At 39.9% G+C, this 17,467-nt stretch overlaps 1 protein-coding gene across 1 annotated transcript in view; it reads left to right on the forward strand.

Moving 5' to 3' along the window:
• Nucleotides 1-17,467, forward strand: part of CASR (calcium sensing receptor) — a 74,448-nt gene that overhangs the window by 21,335 nt on the left and 35,646 nt on the right. The window contains exon 2 of the mRNA XM_027653489.1: nt 11,139-11,584. Coding sequence (XP_027509290.1) covers nt 11,400-11,584 — 185 coding nt within the window. The 5' untranslated portion in view covers nt 11,139-11,399. The remainder of the gene's footprint in view (nt 1-11,138; nt 11,585-17,467) is intronic.

Here is a 17,467-nt window from a genome sequence, read left to right on the forward strand (position 1 = left end):
TTGAAAAAATGTTTACGCTTATCGTCTCCATCTTTTACAAATTGTCATGGCAATTCTGCTACGTACAAACTTGTAAATAATATGATGCATTCCTGAAGAGGGCAGATGGAGCAATAGGGGTGAGGGATGCTGGCTGCTTGCGTGCTGCTTCTTTGATATTGCTACTTGCCAGTTCTGGCTGTATGTTATGGGTCTGTGGTATCATCTTACTGACATCTTCAGCAGGAAAGTGCAGCCCACAGGTCCAGACAGCATTTCTTAGGTGGCTAATATAAATAATCATAACTGATAAACATGTCCTTGCATATCACATTGATCTTCCAGCACATTGCATAGGCAGATAAGGGTCACTGTTCCCATTCAGGGGTCAGTGTGTAGCATACAGTATTGTATTCCTCCCTGTGCTCCAGCCCCCGTGGGACATGCTAGCACAAGCCAGCTCTGCAAGGAAAAGCCAGCAAAACCTGCCTTCTCTCACTGTAGGACTAGAGTGGGGCATGTGCCTGTCTGTGCCAGTTGCTCACCTGCCCTCACGCCTGCAGTTCTACTTTTGAGTTTCTCCTCTGCTTCTTCTGATTTATGTTTAATGATTTTATGCGTTCAGCAGAACTTTTATCCTTGCTAGAATTTAACATTTATAATGAGCTTTCTGAGACCCCCTTTACACTGAATCTGTTTTTTCCTTTCCTGGGGATCCTCTTCCCTCCTGTCTTCTTTAACAGGAAGAGGTTGCACATAGTATACAGGCAAAATAAATATAAAAATAGAAAAGAGTGGTTTGGTATTAGAATGAAAGGAAGAGAGAGAAGAAAACTGGAAAAGGAACAATAATTATTCTGTTCAGAAAATCATATAGAAGAGAAAATAAGCAGTGGGAAAATGGGAAGAAAAAAAAAAAAAAAAAGGAAGTCATCCTGGGCCAGCAGAGAACTAGAAACATAAGAGAAAAGATTGAAAAAAAAGACGACAAAAATTCCATAAGAATTTACTAATAAATCCTGCTGGACTCAATGTAAAAAGAAACCATCCAACACAAAGACAGTGTTTATTTGTTTTTAATAATAGTATAAATGAGAATGGAGCAGCCAACCAGGGGCTACTTTAGTCTCTGATATGGCACACCACTAAAGAACATGCTAAGCTTTTAGAATCTACTAAATTTCATTAAAGTCAAGTCTCACTAAAGTTGAGCACGTACATATTTTTTCTGAATTGGATTTATGTTGAAACTGGCTTGGAATTACAGTTGTCCTTATTGTTTGATTCACTGAGGATTCTGCAGGGGGAAAAAAAAGGACCAAATAAAGCATTTTGCTTCAGATGCAGAGATTTTTAAAAAAGAAATCAAATAAAATTAAAAGAAATTACTAAGCAAAATATGTTTTTCCCTTGTAAGCAACCTGATAAAGTCTGATTTAAAAAAATGTGCAGCTCTAAGATCTGTATTTATTTTTATCCAAGAGAAGAGCCTGAGTCAGCTTTGATTCAGCTGATACTCAGTTTGACATCTGTTGACATGGATGTGGGAGAACATCATTTTCAAAAAACCATATCCAGTGGTAATCAGAAATATATTATCCTACTTTATTTAAAAGCTGCCCTTAACAGACAGATTTAGTGGCTTGCACCTAATATTGATAAATTGTAGAAGGTTTTGGAAAGAATTTTGCTGATACAAAGCAGATTCTTCTTCTCATGTTTATTTACATGATCTGAACTTATTTGCTCCTGCTAATTTGTAAAGGAATGATCAAAAGTTGGTCAATTAGTTCAGAAAAATACAAAAAGATAATTATGCTTTGCCTTATTCTAGTGTTCTTACTCTGTTATTTCATGTCCCCTGAACTTTCAGCTTGCTAACCAGCAGATCTAACGCTGGCCAATCAAAAAGTGTGACATCTCTTTTGAATAACACTGCACTAAATTGTGTAATTTTAGCTACTTACAAATGACTGATTGCTTTGGCATTTCTCCCACCGCTTCTCTATTCTTTTCTGTCTCACAATGTAGCACAGAAAAAACAGCTCAAAATGGCCTCCCCCAGTGTCCAGACCTTCTAACCTGTTATTTTCTAAACAGAAGAATGAGAGACAAAAATTAAAGTGAAGTGTATGATACAAAGCATGCAGGAATTGATAACTAGGATAGTTGCTCCATATTCTTTCCAAGACAGACTAGAGCAACACAGTTTCATAAATTGTGTTCTTTGATTGGCATTTATTGATATTACAGAATTGAGCTGAAGCCTCTTCTCACTTGCTTTTAGAAAAGCTCATCTTAAAGAAGTGGCCTGATGCAAAGAGTGTAACACAGTCATACTGTTTTATGGGCATGCTGAGCAAGGAAGAAGGACTTTGCTAGGGGGATTGAGTCCTGTTGGCGTTCCAGAGATGTTTCTTGTAAGAGAGGAATAAGATAGATTAGGAGCTGGGAAGGATGAAGAAACTTCCCGGTTACCTGTGCAGGTTCATTCTGTAGAGCAGTGGTGAAGTTCACTTCTGTGGGTTGTGAACACAGCACCCATTAGCACTTCTGTACCTCCTAAGGGCAGACCCAGAAAAGGTATTAATTCTGCAAATTAGGAATTAAGAGCAATTCTTAGTCGAGTGACACTTGCTGGCAAAGCTTTTGTGTTTAATGTACAGGAAAGGCTTGCTTGAGATGCAGGAATGTATATATAATATGCAGGAATGTGAGGTACCCTGAGAGGCACACAGGTTGAATGCACGGCTGTTTCACCTGCAGGCAAAAGTCTGAACAACTCAAATTTTGCAAACCACATCCCAGTGCCATATGCACCATACCACAAGGGTATAAAGTGTCTTCATTCTGCAGAGCATCAGAGCATCCCCCAGGCTTTCTTTCTCCATCTGTCCGGGAACGTCTAGCCACATCCCAAAAATACAGAGTGGGGTAAAACAGCTGTCACTGGAATGTATACTTATTAATGTGGTGGGTAAGGCTTTCTTTAGAAACAGGGGAAGTTAGAGAAACTGATTTAATAAAAAATGTGACCTTAGCAAAGTATTTCACCTCCTATTTTATTGCAGATTTTAAGGGTCTCCCTTAAGCTTCCCCATACATGAAGACAAAATCATTGAAACTACCAAGAAGCCTTAGACTGGTATTATGTCCAAGGCATCTTTTCGTCCCCTTTAAGCAACAAATAAGATTATATGCTTTTAACAGGAGGCGTAGGAAACAACCAAGTTGGTAAACCATGGCACAACAAGAGCAGGTCAGAATCTGGAATGCAGAGAGGCAAAACAGGACAGCTCTAAGATGTAGACAAGATGGATTCCCTGTAGTCTCTAAATCTGAGATTGCTCAAGGGTCTGATGCAGCTCCCAGCATAAATTAGCATAATCAATAACTAGTGGGTTTAGGGCAGCTTCCCAAAAGGCTGCAAATGGGCTGCTGTGGCTCTGGAACTTCCTAGGACCTGGAAATCCGGCCAAGCCCTGCTGTTCTGCATGGCTCCTGCTTGGTGCTGAAGCTCCTCAGCATTTCTCAGCAGTTCATTAAGCAATCTAGTGCATTAGTCACGTGTTGTTTCTTATCAAATCATTTCCTTGTGAGCACTGGGGACGGAGCAGAATGCTTTGCTTGGTAGGGTGCCTCAAATGCATTTCAGTACTCCCTCTTATGTGTACATGTGTGTACTTTTACTGCACTTGTACTGAAGAAGACACAGGAGTGGAAAGGTGAGAAGTGGCAGAATTGTCTTATTCCCTTCCAGTATTTGTTTCAGAGGTTTGTGACATGTCTTATAGCAATGAGCCTTAACTCTTATTGCAGAAAACACCCTTCAGAAGAACAAAACCAGTCTTGCCTATAAGGTCCCTAGAGCTGCTTCTCAGACTACCTTACAGCCACATCTGTGTAGAAATTACTCCAAAGACATAGGTCACCCTCCACATAGATTTCCACCAAGCACTTAAAAACCACTTACAGCTCTGCGTTTGCTGATGGTGTTTGCTGAGTGCCTTCAATGAGTCTCTAAGGTATTTTCTATTACCACTTCTGGTTTTTTCCTTCCCACCATCAGTAAACACAGAATTCTTTCCACAAAGGGGTATCACATTGCAGGACCCAAATCACACTGAATAGGGATGTTGAAGATGACATTGATGCAAGTTACCTGAGAAGTGTTATGTGAATCCCAAAGCCTGATGGACAGACAGTTGCTAAAAAACCGTGCAGTCATAGCTATATTGCTTGGCATGGGATTGTCCGCACTTTATGAGCCAGGACTGAAGTGGAAGGGAGATCAGAGGCCTTGTAACCCCACATTAAATCCATGCATGGTGAATGCTGCCTGTGAGAAGGTTTGGATTTTTACCTGGCTGTGCAAGAGCCAGGAGCTGATGCTCTTTTGACTGCTGTTGCTACAGCCAGATTTGTTGAAACTCCTTGAAACATAACATTCTTTTTTTTTTTTTTTACTCCTGGTTCCATTTTCCATATTGTTATATCTCAGACATCAGCCTCTGACAGTTTAGGCTTCCTTGTTATCAAGTTTCTGTGTTGAGCAGAGTATCAGCAGTGATATCGTAGGCATATTTCTGTCACTGTGGTATTTTGTAGTGCTAAACATAGATCAGGGTGTGACTCCACACTCTTTCACAGTAGGTTCAGTATTATTTGGACACCAATATATGATCTTAGGAGTAAAGAAAAGCTAAAGATGTGGCTGCTGCATAAAAATAATGTTAAATATACAAAAATTCTGGAAATTTAAATGGTAACTCATGGACAAACTTAACAATGTGGGGCATATGAGGTGTAGCAGAATTAAATGTTACAATTGCCTGGTTTACTATATTGTTTTTAATATTTAATTTATCTTGGAGAATTGAGAATGTTACTCTATCACAAGTGCTCAGGTTTTTCATGACCAAACTAAACATGTTCTTAGGCCTACCTTTCCTTCCACAGGCTATTCCTCCCAGTGCTAAGTATATGGCTTTCTTCATTTGAACTGGCCAGGTCTTATTATTTATGAGCTTCAGCAGTTTCTTTAGTACTATGGCCAATGTGCATGCTGTGGTTTTGGCCTCCTCTTAGTTTTTGCAATGCAAGATGTGACTGTAATGTATCATTTTTTTAACATACGTTTTCTGTAGTCTAATAGTGAATTAGCATCTTAATTCCTACCAGAAAAATTCCATCCACGACAGATAACATGCCCTCACGCTAATAGCAGGGCATGGAAATACTGTTCTGGTGATGCTGATGGTCTTGTGGTTTTGATGATATTGTAAAATCTTATTCTCAGTAAAAGCTCTAGCATTCACATTTTTTATTTAGTTCAAACCAAGCGTATCAGTAATGTTTTCAGAAGAGTTTCTGTTCTACATCTAAATTTTGCTCTACACCCATCAGAACTCTCCCAACTTTTCCAAGGCTGAGATTCCATTTCCAAATCATGCTATTTGTCCAGATAAAAATCTCCTTCTTCTGGGCAGTGTGTTGTGTAAGAATTGTGCTTTTCTGCATTGGCAATAAGTTCTTCATAGTAAATTTTCAGTTTATACTTGCCGCCTTTAAAGATTGAGCAGTTTAATTCCACAAAGCTCAAGCACAGCTTTTCCATCTGAGCACACCAGCAGTCTGGTTTTCATTACATCTTTGATGTGCTTGTCCCTCATTTTGACCAAAGAGGTGCTGAGGTAATGCCTGCTCTGTTGACAACTGTGAACAATTTATGTTTTCTCACATTGTCATGGTACCTCAGCACTAGAAGTCTGGTCTGCTCTTGGAACTATGAAGGCTTGTATCCTGCGTCCATTGTCCAGAGAAGTGCCCTTCTTTAGCCATCTTGAGCAATGAGATGATTGGACACAAAGTTAATGATGTATATCCTCTCTGTTTTCTGTTCTACTTGAACCTCTTCCTTGTCTGTTGAGGAGAGGTATGTTGCTCATGGCTCCAACCTTACCGTGATCTACCACCTTGAATTAATGAAAGAATTTCAAGGTACAGCAGGATATCTGCTGAAGAGTTTTTGTCACTGTAGCAAACTACAACTCTTCATTAAAGTGAGGCTTAATGATTCTCAGATTTAAAAGCCACAAAAAAGCTAATGAATTGCTCTGGCACCTGCATTACATAAGGTATAACTCTCCAGCCAGTAATTAATTATTTTATCAGATTCCACAGCTCCCGACTGAGCTTTGCTGGAAAGTTATAGAAACTTTGAAACTTCAACAATCAAAAGCTGAAGAGAGTGCTTGAGCATTTTCTGACAAAGCACCATTTCATCAGAAAGCAGTGGTTTATCAAAACAAAGAAGCTGTATGCAAGTCTCCTGGTGGAGCAGTGCTTTGTGGACGTGCAGCTGGAGTTCTCATAAGCTTTTTCTTTGTGCCCAGCAGGCCCCAAGGGGTGGGTGAGCAGCTTGGCTCCTCCAAACCACCCAGCTCTGGGTGCAACCTCACAAGCAGACTGTTCTGGCCATGGGACATCTAGGCCTCCCAGAGGTGGGACAAACCTGCTCTTTTTGGATCTGGGACAATCCTTTTGCCATGGGCATGATCAGGAATATTCCCCAGTTTTCTGCTGTAAAAAGGTCCTGAAAGCCTGAGAGTCTCAGCTGAGCTTGTGCATGCTGGTTCCTTGTTGGTAACCAGGATGATCACATGAAGTTTAGCAGATTCTACCTTTGAACTGAATGTGAAGGAAAAGCTTTTGGAAAATGACAATTTCTTCTGAGGTTTCATGGCTTTATGGATATAAACATGCTGAACTTTGCTTTGTGTTCAGCTAATGATCTACCATAAGTTAACAATATCATGCTGTTCCAAAAAAGACAAATGCCATGCTGAGATGTATAAACAGGGCCGTAGCATGCAAGACACGCAAAGTAATTCTGCTGCTTTGCTCAGCACTTGTAAGGGCCAAACAAGGACACTGTGTCCATTTCTGGGTACCAGTCTGCTCTAAATGTGGAGACATGCTGGAGAGGGGCCAGAGGACTGAAACAGGAATAATCTGAGCTCAGGAAAGAATCTTTATGGAAAAAAAAATTAAATTAATTTAATTTGCTTTGTCTGAAAAAAGAAGAGAAAAGGGGGAGGTGAATTCAACTCCCAGATAAGGTGATTATGAGCAGGGGGGCACTGGCCTGCATGCAATAAATGAGAGAAGACAGACTTAAGCTTTAACAAAAGAAACATTCAAGTTAGACTTGAGAAAACATTTGCTTTGGTAAGAGTAGAGAAGCACTGGAGTAGGCTGCCCTGGATGTCTGACAGGTCTTCTTCCTCAAAAAGTTTTAGAGAAAATATGCCAGGAATTGCACTACTATTGCTGAGCCCTTCTTGGGCTAAGGGGCAGCTGCATGATCCCTTGAGATCCTTTCCAACTCAGCTACTGTAGATTCTTGAGCAGCTGCTGTTTGTAGATTGTGGTTAGTTATTGTTTGATTGATAAGCACTTCATATGTAATATATGCTATGAGTGTGCCATTCAGTTCTTTTCACCCGAAGAATAAAGATTTATTAAACATTTCTGGTTTTTCTGCATGATTTAGTCTGACAACTAAAATATTCATTCAACTAGCAAAATGGTACCAATTGCTGTAACCTTTTCAAATACCCACAACTGTACCCTGGGTACCATCTCCCTCCACCTCAGCTGTTTCTGCCATGACAACAGTCACCTGTTCTTGGAACCACTTTCAGTTCCTCCACTGAAGCTTAGGTGAGATAGCTGCTACTTCCACTTCCAAGAGAGTTCAGAATCAAGATGTCTGCTAGTTAATAAACAAGAGTGGAACAAAATATTGAAGATTATTTTTAGAAGTGAAGGGGGATTAAAAATATGGCTGTGTCAAAAAATATGAAAATGACTACTCATTTTTAATATTTTTCTTCCATAAGTAATATTAAGGAATTGCATTTGCTGAATATATGTACAGGGAAAAGGTGTTCTGCACTGAAGAGCTTATAAGCAAAGAACTTAAGTGCTAATACTAAATAATGTTTTACATCTAAGAACATTTGCAAAGGAAAAAATAGCAATGGATCCCAACTTTCCATCTTAATTCAGTTGCTTGTTAATTTAATCTTCTTTTATTTATTAGCTGAAAACTGCAGGACCACAGTAATTTTTTCTATTAGTAGTACAATTTCCACCTATAGTTTGCTAAGTTTTATGTCTGGAGTCATGCAATAGCAGGTAATTCAATCATTGGCTGTATAATGCTTTCCTTTAGTAACGAAGAGGCTCATGATCTTAATCTAATTAAAAAAAAGAGAACCGAAGGAAAATTTGCCACAACAGAAGTTGATACTAGAGGATATTATCTGGCAGCAAGCTTGCTACTGTTCATTGGGAAATAATTATTTTCAAAATAGTCATCCTCAGGCATGGAGAGCACTTGAAAGCAGCTGGGAGACCCGTGTCTCCCAGTAAATGAGTTTGGTTTTCCAGCTATAGCTGGTATTTGGGTATGGAGAGTTGTACATTTTGACACTGAGATTTATGAGGAGGGAAGCATATACTTAGTTTTGCTTTTTCTGGATATCATTTTGTGCCACTGCATATTTGGACATTTATCCCTTAATTTGCTGCCTCAGGGATGTTCTTTATATATAGACAGCCCATCTTGTTCCCAGACAGCACTTCTGGTGTTATTTCAGTTTTATATCCTGTCCCTGAGAACAACTAGTTGCAAGTTATCCAGGGGGATACCAAGTATTACCCTATACCATGAATGAATAACTTTGTTTTCATTGTCTCTTCCATTGTCATGCTCTTGAATGACATCTTGGACTAAGTGCTGTAAGTGCTGTTTTAAAATTAACTGTATTTTACCAGTTTAGGTCTTTTGACTTTGTCTACTGTGAGAAAAGAGGAATAAGAATGTGCATTTATTTTTTCTACATTTAATACTTCAGCTGTGTACTCTCTGGTGTGGAAAAGTTGTTCCTAAATATTCAGTAGCATCAGCCCAAACCCCTCCATAGCATCCCAGCAAACTAAATTACATTGTCTATCTTGTTTCCTTTTCCATAAGCGCATAACTCCAAAGGTAAAAAAAAGGCTTATTAAAGGAAAAGCAGAAAAATAGAGTAGTAAATCAGAGGGCTGTGGTCTCAGGCTCACTGTCTTCCTGCAGTATATGGGGAAGTCACTGACCCCATCCCACCTTGGTTAAGTCCTATGCACGTTCCTTGCCCAGGCTCAGGGGACCTCGTTGCTGGCTGTCTCCATCTCTGCGCCTGAAGGAGCATGCAGTCCCCCAGGTCTCTTTGCCATCTGGAAGGGAGTCAGGGGAGGGGATGAGCTTGGCTAAACAGCATATAGTCATACCATCCCATCACTTTGCAGCGTCTCTTCAGAAATTATTCTCCCTGTTTCAAACATCTCACCTCTAAATGCTGGCCCTGCCTGTGCTGGCCCTCACCTCAGTACACTGTATCAGCACTTTACTACTGTTTATATCTTTTCTGAAACCATAAGTGGTGGGATAAAGATGACCTTTCCCTGACTGAGACATGGAAAAGTGTTTTGTTCTTCAGTCTATTTGGCACTGAAGAAGCCAAAATCACTGTTTTATCTGCCAGGAGAAATGAGATTAGCTCAACTGGTTAGAGCATGTAGAGCATGGTGCTAATGACACCAAGGCTGAGGGTTTGATCCCTGTGCAGGCCATTCACTTAAGAACTGTACTAGATGATCCTTGTGAGTCCCTTCCAACTTAGAATATTCTGTCCCCAAATGCTTGAGGACACTCACTTGTTGCATTGCTCTGTCACCTCCTAATCCTGGTTCTGGTTAAAGTTCTGTCATCCAGCTGTCAAAGGGCCACATGCCAATACCTAGAGCTATTTTGATATCTAGACAAAGGTTTGATCGCTCTTGCCAATAAAAATGCACTTGTTCAAGCCAGGGCCAAAGAATAGCTGTGAGTGGACCCATCACAGAGAATTGCAGTGTCTGCCCAGTTGTCTAGGTGCGTTGACCACAGAGGTGTGAGAACGATGTGAGCTTTGTCTCTCTTCTCTCATTGACTGCTGCATCTGACCTTCATTATAACAAAAATATATGAAATAGTTCCAAGTGCTTGGTGGTCATACAGCATACACCATCATTAAGACTGGCTACTAGAAGAAGTCCCATGATCACAGTTTTTCCCTGCAGTAGCTCTTTTTTTTACCTAGGTGAAGATCAAATATGCATTTAGTGCATAATAAGGCATTCTTATAAAAAGGTTCTCAGCACTTGAGAAGTACTTGATGACTTCTTTCACCAATTAACTGTCCTCAGGATTAACAATGTATGCCTAACTTATACTTCGAATTTGACTAACTTCAGATTTTTATTGCTAGCTTTTAGACCTATTCCAAATAGGCTGAAGAGCTATTTATGAATTTTTTGTTCTACCTCCTCCCCCAGAGCTGTAGTCATTTTCATATACCATAATTAAGTTAGTTCTTCATTTGGGAAGCCTGTAGACGTGCTTGAGCATGGAAAAGCTGCAATATTTCTCATCCCCAGGAAGCAGGGCTGAAAGGCTTCTGTAGCTAAGCTTTCAATTATATGATTACCGAACCTTTCAAGCCTTCATGATTCATTATGGAGAAATATCTTGGTTTCAAATGATTCCCTGAAAGTCATTCTCCCTTTCAATGTGAAAGAACTCTTTCTTGTGACTTGGTTTCATTTTTGGCACAGATAAGTTCAAACCAGAGATTTAAGAACGATGTATGGAAAGGAGGGGATGAACCAACACCAAAAGATTATCAGTTATTTGTTTCAGAAAAAGGTTTGATTCTTACTGCATTTGATGCTTCCTTATTTCCCACTTGCCCATCCAGGTCTCGGTGTGCTCTGCTCATGGATGCCTCATCATAGGTTTTACAGCATCTCCTGTGACCAGTCACACCAGAAGATTTAGACTGCCTTACATATGTGGCAGAAAATCAGGCAGCTGACATTGTTTGAGGAGGTGTGGCTAGTGTCACAGGAGTGCCTGGCTTTGTCTAGGTTGTAAGGTGTCCCAGGTGGGTTGTTGAGTGGGGCCATCTTCGGGGACATACTGAGGGGGTGATTTGACAAAGCAGGACCATCGTGGTGATGTGGAGCACTGGTGTGTAGTTGGGATCACTTTTCAAGTCTTTCTTTTGCAGTTCTCAGAGATGGGCTCTCCATAATGCTTTGGTTATGAAGAAAGAAGGACTGCTGAATAGTTGTTTTGCAATGGAGACGACAGAGGGAGAAACACCAGCACTGTGGTCCCCACCTTGTTGCTTATCTCCCTGCAAACATGTGCCCCAAATCCTCTCTGTGCTGTATTAAGGAAAGAAAAAGCTTAGACATTACGACATCTGTTTTCTTACATCATCTTTACCAATTTTGCCTCCTATAACTCCCTGGTGAAAAGAGGAACAATGACTTTATATAGCTGCTGCTTGATTCTTTTGCTATTTACCTGGAACACTGCTGCCTATGGGCCAAACCAACGGGCACAGAAGAAGGGAGACATTATTCTCGGAGGATTGTTCCCCATTCACTTTGGAGTGGCTGCTAAAGACCAGGATCTAAAATCAAGACCAGAATCAGTGGAGTGTATAAGGTAAGCTAGTAAAAGAGAAAATAAAAAGTTTTGTTGGGGAAGTCTTCACCTTTCTTGACTTGAAGTGACATTCTATACATTGTGTAAATATGCATTGTAATCTGATGATTTTAGAGGCAATTGGTGTAAATAATAGAAAAAACAAGTTAAACAGTAACATAAATAATATTTGCACAGTAAAAGAGGTCAATATTTGTACTACCTGGAGCTGCCAAAATGTGAATATACTGATCTATCTAGCCATTCACAGTGGACATTTGATTAGTGTCTGAAAATTAGCTTTCCTAGCAGAAGGACGTAAAAGAACCCATAGTGCCATTTAGTTCATTTGATTAAAGTAATGCATAGCAAAATATCTTGGAAATCAGATTTTATTGGGTTTTTTTTTCCACGTCTACCTGTCATCTTCTACGTTTTTACAAACAGTTTAGTTGCCTAAACAAGTGGATAGGTGAAAGTGAGATAGGTCACTGCTTTTGAAAAATCCTACTGAACACAGAAATGTCTCTTTAGGACCTTTACAAAGGTCAGACTTTCCTCATCCAGAGTCCTTTTCTTTTGTGTAAACAGTGTATATAGGTTTTATCTTTAGTGTTTGGCAGTTAACCCTGGAGGGACAAATGCACATGAAAACAATTTCTCTTATTACTGAAATGTAACCATTTTTGTGATGAAACATGAGGAATTTTTAATCTTACAACCCTGCACATAATACACAGAAGAAGTGGAAAGTGAGACAGAAAGTAATTACAACTGGAATGTCGTATAAACAAAATATAAGAAATTCATGTGGACCTCTCTCATGATCATGCACAGGAAAACACTTCAGTGTTATGGGGCTTCTTCTGTAATCATATGTGAAAAATTATGTACCTGGAATTATTTGGACCTCTCATCCTACACTGGGGATCTAGTATAGTTGTGTTGCAGATGGCAATGAAGAATGGCTGACAGCACTCCTGCTATGCTTACAGATTTCAGGTGTGATTTCCCACTGAGACACTGAGCAAGACACGTCCTACTACATTATGAGATCATCCCCAGATGCTCTCATAGGAAATACACAGAAATGTAATTAAGCAGAGATTATTTTGGCTTCTTCTGTGCCAGCACAGGAAAGTCATGAACTAAATGTATGTGGAATTTCTACTTCATGGAGCAAGAGACTGCCAGCATTCCAGCATTTTTTTTTCTCTCCCAAATGCAGCATTTTAAAAGTGGAATGCAGGAAAGCAGTGGATGTTTTCAGCTCCATTGTCTTCTTTACCTGCTCCAGGCGGAAGGCAGGACAATGTAGATATTTGCAAACTGAATGTAGTTTTCAATTCTGTCGATGCTGATTCAGCCTCAGTGACTGTCTTGAAATGGTCACATTATTGAAACAAATCACTGGAAAATGTTCTGCCACAAGTACTACAAGTGTGTGATTGCCAAAAGGCATGGTAATGAGGTAGCACTGCCAACAACAGGCAAATCCTGAAAAGCCAGACTAGGTGTTTTAAGGACACAGTGGGAGATCTTCTGGGTGGCATTTGATCTGCTGAAAGGCATCCTCCAGCTGAAATTTACCTGGATAAAATCTGTGTTCCTCTTACCCCTGCACCAAGAAGCTGCAGGTGCAAAAGAGAAAAAAGGTGACTGCAAAGGCAGGCATTTGTGGCATTTGCTGCTATCCTTCAAGGAACCGGATAACCTGGGAGTTGACAGCATAATGCAAAAGGAGAAGGAATGAAGGTCAGAGATCTAGCTGCAAGGCAGTAGAAACTACAAAAGGAACAAGGGAATGATTGGACCAGAGATGACTGGAAATTCCTCATTGCACACATCTTTACCAGCAAATGTCCATTTGCAGGACCTGTTTAATTCAAAAGAGGTTGGACTGAGAAGACTTTTTGAGACCAGTCATCAGATTTTAATGATGGAGACAATTAATCAATGGGAACATTTATGCGTATTCCTTGTTATTGGTACATGTCAAATTGAGAGCAGGTATTTTTCCTGAAAGATTTTTTATTTTAGAAGTATTGAAGACAGAAAATTCCTCTCGCTGGAGTTGTACAAAAATCTCTCAACACAGACATGGTGGTTCTTTTTGGGTTTGGACTCTGATTAGGTATTAGGCTGTGGCAGGGTTGTGCATGCTGACTCTTGAGTCCAATACATTCTTCAAGTCAAGAGTCAGAATCTTACATATCACATGTGAGTTTCCTCAGTTCTGGGCAATAGACTAGCCTGGTATTATGAAACCCATATTTTTGGGGGGAGAAAAAAAAATGTGTATGTTCTAGTTTCTTCACAAAGTAAACCTGTCCAGTCTTGCAGCCTCGAGAACTTCAGTAGACCAGGAAATAAATGTGACTGTACCTGGTCAGTCAAACCAAAGGTGCTAAATCTGCCCCATACCTTTAACTGCCCTTGTCACCCTTCTCTGAGCCTTCTTCAGCACTGCTTTATGTTTTCAAAGTAGAGGCTAATCAGTGTTATACCTGCCCCCTTTTCAGATGGCTGTGTGCAGCTTAATCTCTGAACTACACAGGAAGATGTGTCTCATATCACATAAGAAAATTAGACTCAGGTCACTCTGGGAGTATGAGCATCCTCTCCTCATACTCTCCCACACCGGGCTGCAGCAGCAGCAAGTCATCAGACCATGTGAAAAGCTCCTTGCTTTGAAACTAAGACCTAAGGGTCCCACTGAAACCCTGTGTGTGGTCTATTTTGGAGTTCAATATCAAGCAATTTAAAGTGGTTTTCCTTTCTTTTGAGGACTGTTCAACCTAATCTGTGCTGTTTGAACATTTTCCCCCACATTTAGCTCTGTTCAGTGCCATGTTTATGCTCTCAAACAGGGCTTCTCAAAATGGATAGGACAGTTTTCTCTCCACTTTTTCAGTTTTCACCTTCTTCGTGCTCTTGTGGCACAGCATCTTTCTCTGCAACTTAGCATACATAATGGCCTGAACCTACTGTGCATACTTTGCACATAATTATTCAGAAAATTATATACATAACTCAGCAGTGAAAGGAAAAGGGAAGAGTAACAATCTGTCTTTTTGTGATGTTGCTACTGAAAAGGCATCTTTGTGCTTTAAGCAGAATCCAAAGTGAAAACATACTTTTGATTTTGCCACACTAAATGTCAGATACAAATACAAAAAGTGAGAGCAGTTTCGTTTCCTGTTTATTGTTTCAGCAATCAAGGACCCCGCATTTGATAGAAATACACCCTCTGTTTTTGTGTGCCTCAGGTGCTGTTGCAGCAACTTTCCTTATAACATTTGCTGATGCATATCTGATGTGTGCAGTGGAGGCAGAGGCTGAGCACAGCACAAGCAAACCCTGACCCCCATTCCATTCCCTGTCAGCACCCACAGAGGCCTATTCACAACCAGATTTCTCTACCCTTTCTCGATTTCAGGTAGATTAGCAGTAGCGGTCATGGTGGTATTGTTAGTCTTATTCTTGGCATTATTGCACAGATGGACCATACCCATGTATTCCTCTTACGATAATGAACTGCTTGCAGTAAGGATATATCTCTCCTGAGCTGAGATACAGTGTTGTCAATATGGTGTTGCTAGGTCATAATTTTTAAGGATATTTCCTATATTCTGATCAGCAGTCTAGCCAAGTTCCCACGCTGTGACACATAGTTTTTAGGATGTGAAACTGTGGTGAGACATTCTCCCCGTGTCATAGTGCAGGATGTCACAGAGCATAGCTCCAGGACTCTTTAGCCCACTGAGTCTTGTCTGTCCATCTAAGAAAACAGAATTTAAATTTTCGCCCTTGAAGATATATTTGCCAATCCCACTGCAGACCTGAATGTATAACAAGCTATTTAGGATTTTTTTCCTAAGATGAAATTATATCCTTTTTCACTTTTTCTTCCGCTCACCTTCTAAACTGTAATTTTATTTTTTTTTTTTTTTTGTCTGCACAATACCCTTCACCCATAGTCCTAGACTGTAAGAGGGGTAAGCAACTCATTATACCTACTGACTGCAGGTCTTCCCTTTGCATAGCTTAGAAATAACAGTGGCAGTAGCAGCAATAACATGTAATTAATTTACTGGAAATCTAGAGAGGACAGAGAAATTAGTATGTGCATGCAACCATTAGAGAAGGAGGGGTGCTGGTGTGAGACAAAAGACATATGGAGGCTTTGCCATCATTTTTGAATATAAGTACCTGTCAGATATGGGAGGGTAAGTGAAAGCTGTATTCAGAGCTTTCACTTTTTCCTTCTTTTCCTTCATATTCTATTGCCTAGTGCCTTGTAAGTGTGATAAATGAAGGTCATGAATACACATGAGGTTGTGAATTCTTTCGTTATGGAGACCAGCCAGGATCAGGACCAATTTCGCTGCTGGATGCAGACAGTAAGATCTTTTAAAACCAAACCAGACAAACAAATAGGGGATGGAACTATGGGCAGCTTAAACCATGAAGTGACCTTGTGTCTCTTAATTTATATACCCTTGCTTTGAAACACTGACTGAGACATTAAAGCCATTCTGAGCACCATTTGACAGACACATTTATTATGTAGAAAACTGGTCTGCTGCAAATGTGGCGGTTACAGTGAGGATTTGTGGAGGTATTGTTTCTGATTTCTCTCTCTGTTGGTGCTCCTCTCTGAGAATAGAAAGATCAGTGGGTTGAGTACACTGGCAGGTCGCAGAATAGGCATCAGAGGGGAAACATTTACAGAATTGGTGTAAATAAAAATTCCCATCTACACCTGTGGGCTCTGAATTATTTACATTAAACTCTCATTTAGAGCTTTATGGCCACTTTTTGTAACAGCACATCTCAGAAATGTTAAAATACAAGACTATGCAAACATACCTGTAAAGTAATTTGCCAGAAAATGAATTTTGGAGGGTGCTTGTTTTCCACCAGGAAAATACCAGTGACTATTTAAATATTCTGAAAATCTAATGAAAGTTTGCTTCTGTTAGTAAATCCTGTTCAGTTTCTTTATGGAAATTACCAGACAAATTTCTGCACGGATGACAGAGCATTCCAGTGACTAGTCAAATTAATCACAGCAGCAGCGTAGCACAGGAGGTCAGCTGCATCAGTGTGACCTACTGCCAGTTTCAAAGGCTGCTCTTACCAATCACTCATGTACACATCAAGCCAAGAGGATCCTATCTGCAGCCCCTTTCTGGGATCTTATAGTACAATAGGAGAGAATTTATTCACTAAATTTCCATTCATAGAGATTGAAAAAAATCTCGCTTCATTTAGATCAGTTTGACAGCACTACCTTCATCTGATCATATCTGTATTACAGTACTGATACAACACTGTATCGGTTAACAAGATGAGAGCTTGTCTGAAGATCTATCAGGTATTAGAGAAGACAAAGTGAGGAGTGGTGTCTCCATCCCATCTGATCCTCTTCTGATCTACTGATGCTGCTACCAACAGAAGTGCAACTGAAGAGAACTGCAGGTCTCCTGCCTAGGTTAGTTTGAGATAAATTACTGAAAGCATTTTAAAGATATTTTGGAGTTTAGCTCCCGGAAAACTGCCCCTACTCTCCTTTCTCCTCTAAAATAAAAACATCCAAATTCAAGTACCTGAAGTAGAGGCCTTATGATGTAAATATACACTAATCAGGAGCATATGTCATAAAGGAAAATAAAAGCAACTGTGTATCATGGACCTTCGTCTGCATTTACTGAATTAAATATCAAATATTTATTTGAAGTCAAGGGTAAGACAGTCCAGTTACTTCACTGCTTTTGAAGATACCATCTGAAGATACCACCTTGTTACATTTAAAAAAAAAAAAACTTCCTGTCAAGCAGGCAAAATAACTTTGTGTCATACTTTACCTGTATAATTTAGTGTAAAGAGGCTTAAATTTAC

This window comes from Corapipo altera, unplaced genomic scaffold, assembly GCF_003945725.1.
Source record: "Corapipo altera isolate COAL_440 unplaced genomic scaffold, ASM394572v1 61, whole genome shotgun sequence".
NCBI classification, from domain to species: domain Eukaryota; kingdom Metazoa; phylum Chordata; class Aves; order Passeriformes; family Pipridae; genus Corapipo; species Corapipo altera.